The sequence below is a fragment of the Larimichthys crocea genome, chromosome XIII, assembly GCF_000972845.2.
Source record: "Larimichthys crocea isolate SSNF chromosome XIII, L_crocea_2.0, whole genome shotgun sequence".
Classification (NCBI taxonomy): Eukaryota; Metazoa; Chordata; class Actinopteri; family Sciaenidae; genus Larimichthys; species Larimichthys crocea.
The window spans coordinates 21533309-21537835 of record NC_040023.1 but is presented as its reverse complement, the minus strand read 5'-3'; the positions used below and the strand labels follow the sequence as shown (position 1 = coordinate 21537835).

The window sequence follows — 4527 nt, the reverse complement described above, 5'->3', positions numbered from 1 at the left end:
TTTAAATATTACATCCATAAAACAAAATTATGAATTATCTGTCATCTCAACATCATTAACAAATAATTATTAATACCATATTTATACACAGTGTTCAAAGTCGCTGTAGCTAATGGCAGGGTCATGCAGGATGGGAAGTCTGTTGGCCTGACTCTACATCTTTTGCTTGTCTGCCTCTCTGTCTGTCTGACCTGATGCTTCATCTGCCTGGCTTGCTGTCTCTATACTCTCTATACTGTCTTTATCTGTCTGTCTGTCTCTCTGTCTGCCTTGTCTTTCTTTCTGCCTGTCTGTCTGTCAATCTCCTCTCTCCGATCTCCTATATCTCCATCAGGCTGGGACTAAAATATCTTAGGAGCTCCAGCCTGTCTGAAACTGAGACCTGGAATGTACTGCAGAGTTCAACACACACACACACACGCACACACACACAGAGAGAAACACACACAGAAACACACACGTATACACCTTAATAGGCCGACAGGTGCATTTTCACACTGACACTATGCATATGCACACACAGACATTAACATGCACACACATATACACTCACCATTATATACACTTATACACATACAAGTGACATAAAAAAAAAAAAAGAAAAAGTCTCTTGCAGACCATACACCCAAACACGCACATTCATAGTGATTGTACAGTAGTGATGGTTAGCCTATGGTCTGTGTGTAGAGGAGACAGTGCCCCCTGGTGTGGGCCAAACAGTACTCCCAGTCAGCCATATCTTGACCCAATCTATAATGAAAGGACTCATTTACTCTTCTGGGATTGATTAGTCCTGCCTTAAACGGAGAAACACTTACATCTTACAAACAACTTTCCTGTGTAGCAGACAGACAAAATATTCAAATAACTCGGGATACAATAAATGCACCATATCTCCAAAAACATGTAAAACTTTATTAAACAATGAACAATTGTTATACCACAGTGAATAGCCATGCAGATCCAGATTTGGTGGGTTTTTTTCGCTCTGATGCTGGTATTCATTAGGTAAAAAGGCTGACATTGAGTACAATGTGCCTAAACTTACATTTTCTAATTCAAAGTGTTTTCAGGTCAACTTTCAAACAATAAAAAAACGGATTCATTTGCTCTCATATATATGTATACAGCAAGTCCATTTCCTTTAATGTCAGTCATGCACTATGAGTGATGTTACTGTTTTATAAGGCCATGATTTTAGGCATATGATCATACATAATGAAAATATATTGGGTGTAACGTCGGTATTTACAAATTCTGATGCAGTTACTTTGTGTGGTTAATGTGACATGTCAGTGATGGATTTATTCACAAAAGCAGAGTGTAGAAAGAAACATTGTCAACACGTTAGAAAAAAAAACGTGATTTATTTGAGTTTTTAGGTGAGTGCTTAAAAAAAGAACGACTTTTATGATAACACTGTACTTAATGCATGCATGCATTTAATATGCTGTTATACCATATCATATAATAGTCGTAACATTATCATACTTCCCCTTAAAGTGGCCCAAATTGAAAAAATCCTCCATCATGGCTGTATTTAAGTGAAGATTTAAATACAGGGCATGATGATTTATTGTTAATTAATTAACAGAAGTACATTGAATAAAGATTACTGTGAGCCTCTTTTTGTGCATTATGATGCATGCATGTATTTAGGTGTTATAAATAAATTAGTCATTCCTGCGAACAGGCAAGCTGTATTGCGCCTATTTAAATTGCGCTGTTACTGTTTACAACGCTGCCAGACCCAAACTGCAGTGGCGGAACAAGCACCTGATGGATGAATACATTCATTCCGATGAATACTGATGAGGAGAACTGGAAAGGCCATGCTTCTTCCCAATAGTTGCCACCTTGACTGCCCGTTCCAAAAACCTCTGTCACAGTTTCAGGTTTCCAACCATGCTGTGCTGTATCGCTTGTCTCCAACAGAGGTCATAATGTCTGTAATCACAATAATAAAGGACAAGGCTATGGCATGTTTTGCGTGGACAGAAGTCCAAATTCACACACAAAGATACGCAAGAGCGTAGACCAGTGAGTGCCCTAAACATAACGGGAAAAGTGCGTGAGCAGAAACTGTCAAACCCACCGAATGCTTTGCGCGCACACACACGGCCACACACACTTAGACAGTGCTGGTGGTTAGCTTGGTATCTAGAGGAGAGATTACCCCTCATCAAGCGCAAGCATAAACGTTATTATTACTGTTTAAGTGATTGTAATAAGAAGGAATGAGCGTGTTTGAGATGCGCTAAGTGGTGTAAGTGAAGGAGCCGGGTACACCTCCCGTAGGCCAGAGCGCGCACTGCGTGAGGAGCGCGCACACTTGTACCTCGCGTACATAAATGTCCGCGTTTGATAGCTGGACTGACGAAATAACCAGCTGCAAGTGGAGAGCACTGGCCATTTTATACTCTCTCTCTCTCTCTCTCTCTCTCTCTCTCTCTCTCTCTNCTCTCTCTCTCTCTCTCTCTCTCTCTCTCTCTCTCTCTCTCTCTCTCTCTTGCACAGTTGTTATGGGAGTGTGCACGCAAGTTTTGATCAGACAGAAGCTGCGTGCCACAATCAACCTGACCTCAGAACAAACCAAATAAATAACCAAACGGCACAAAAAGCATATGGTGAACAGACAAGAAGAACAAGTATTATACTACAAAGAATACCTATCGTAACAAGTCAGCTGTTGCGCAATAGAGTGTTTTATCCATAAGTGAAATAACTGAAGTGAAATTACATTTTAAATTCTGATGATCACCTGTGAGTTGAATTTCCCCGAGACGACTGACAAACAGAGGCAGATCGCAGCTGTGGAGTTAATTTGCATTATCAGTTGCATTATTACCACATTCATTTTTTGGTGGATTTGTCTGACTTTATGAAACAAATTGCGTTGTTTTTTTTTACACCCCACGCTAAACTAAACAACTTCTGGACAGAGCCTACTTTTTGCAGTGTGGAGTCTTGGTTTTGTTCCGAGGCTCCATTTCTATGAGGCAGAAAAGGGGCGGGGATGGGATATTCAGATGAGCCGGAGTGACAGCTCTAGTTTCCCCCAATGCTCTGTGTGTCTGAAACTCCACTGGCTCCTTCCCTCCTAACTCCTCACTTCATAGTGCTGCGTACTAAAAACATCGGACGCTAGGGGATCAAGACGCATGCCACATTGCCTCTATGAGGGCACTTTAACAGATCTTACGGGGTTTTTTTCCCAGTAAGGGGGCTGTGGAGGGAGGACTTTTTTTATTTCCATTGTCTGACGACTATTTGCACGGCTGATTATTGAGTTGATTGTTTATTATTTTTGGCTGTTGTTGCCCGACGCCCTGCGCGTTTTTTTTCCTCCCTTTTTGGAATCGGCGACCCATCCCGCGCTCACCAATGTCCTATCCTCAGGGTTACCTCTACCAGCCCCCGGGCTCTCTGGCTCTTTATTCGTGTCCGGCTTACGGGGCCTCGGCTCTGGCTGCCCCGCGGAATGAAGACTTGGCGAGGTCGTCGTCTGGCTCAGCCTTCAGTCCTTACCCTGGATCGGCTGCTTTCTCCGCCTCGGCTGGGGCAGGCTTCTCCAGTCCGCTGTCATACTCCACAGATCCCACGACGGGATTCCCATCGTACATGGTAAAAGATCTCATATATCCATGTGTGATTCCGTATCATGAGGCTCCGAAGCAGGTGAATGTTTCGGCGTGTTGAAGTCTGAAAATGCTGTTAGAGCGTGATTAAATCGGCACAGGCTTGCAATGTTTTTGCTCCGATCCACTAATCAGTAAGTGCTTGCGGAACTTTTTTTGAGTGTTGCGATACATTCATATCTAATGGCACTCTCGTCGAGTTCTTACTGTAAAATCCTTGACCCCTTTGGCTTAAATGGGATTTTTAAGCATGAGCTGCAAATTGTAATGGCTTGACCAACGCTTAACACTCACTGCGCAGCTAATTATGTAAAACAGAACGCCAACTAAGATTTTTATTTGAGCCTTTAGCCTCTAAGCAGTTAATGTACGTGTCACAGAATATTGATATAACGCAAGCTATAACTCTTTCTTCCTCGGCAGTCATTAAAATCACCGGGGATGAAGTCGCTGACTTTTATTCGGAGTTGAATAAACGGAATTTTAACATGAAAAGCATGACTCCAAATGCTAATGTCACAGGGCACTTCAAGCGTTTTAGGAAAGGTGCATATCAAGTGATTTGCTAATGGGATTTGTAATGCTGCAAAGAGGAGATACGTTAACACATTGGGGCTGCCACAAGAAAACAAAAAAGCAGCCACTGGAAGAAAATGAGGAAGTTAATGGGTGATTACGGAAAATTGAAATTTCCTTTTTATTATCTTTATGGCTTATTAAGAGGGGCCCTGTTATTAGTTAATCAGATAATGATCTGAGCCATTAGTTAACCATTAGTTCATGCCTTTCTGCGGCCTACTTTTACGCACGGTGTGTTTACTCCACTCTGCTTGCAATTACAGTGATTTTTATTTATTGTTAATTTATTTATTTATTTTTGTTTAGTTTG

General features: G+C 41.7%; 1 protein-coding gene across 1 annotated transcript in view; it reads left to right on the top strand.

The window, feature by feature from the left end:
* The first annotated feature begins 3081 nt into the window (after positions 1–3081).
* Positions 3082–4527, top strand: part of irx2a (iroquois homeobox 2a) — a 5895-nt gene continuing 4449 nt past the window's right edge. The window contains exon 1 of the mRNA XM_019266339.2: positions 3082–3624. Within this exon, the coding sequence (XP_019121884.1) occupies positions 3385–3624 (240 nt within the window). The 5' untranslated portion in view covers positions 3082–3384. The remainder of the gene's footprint in view (positions 3625–4527) is intronic.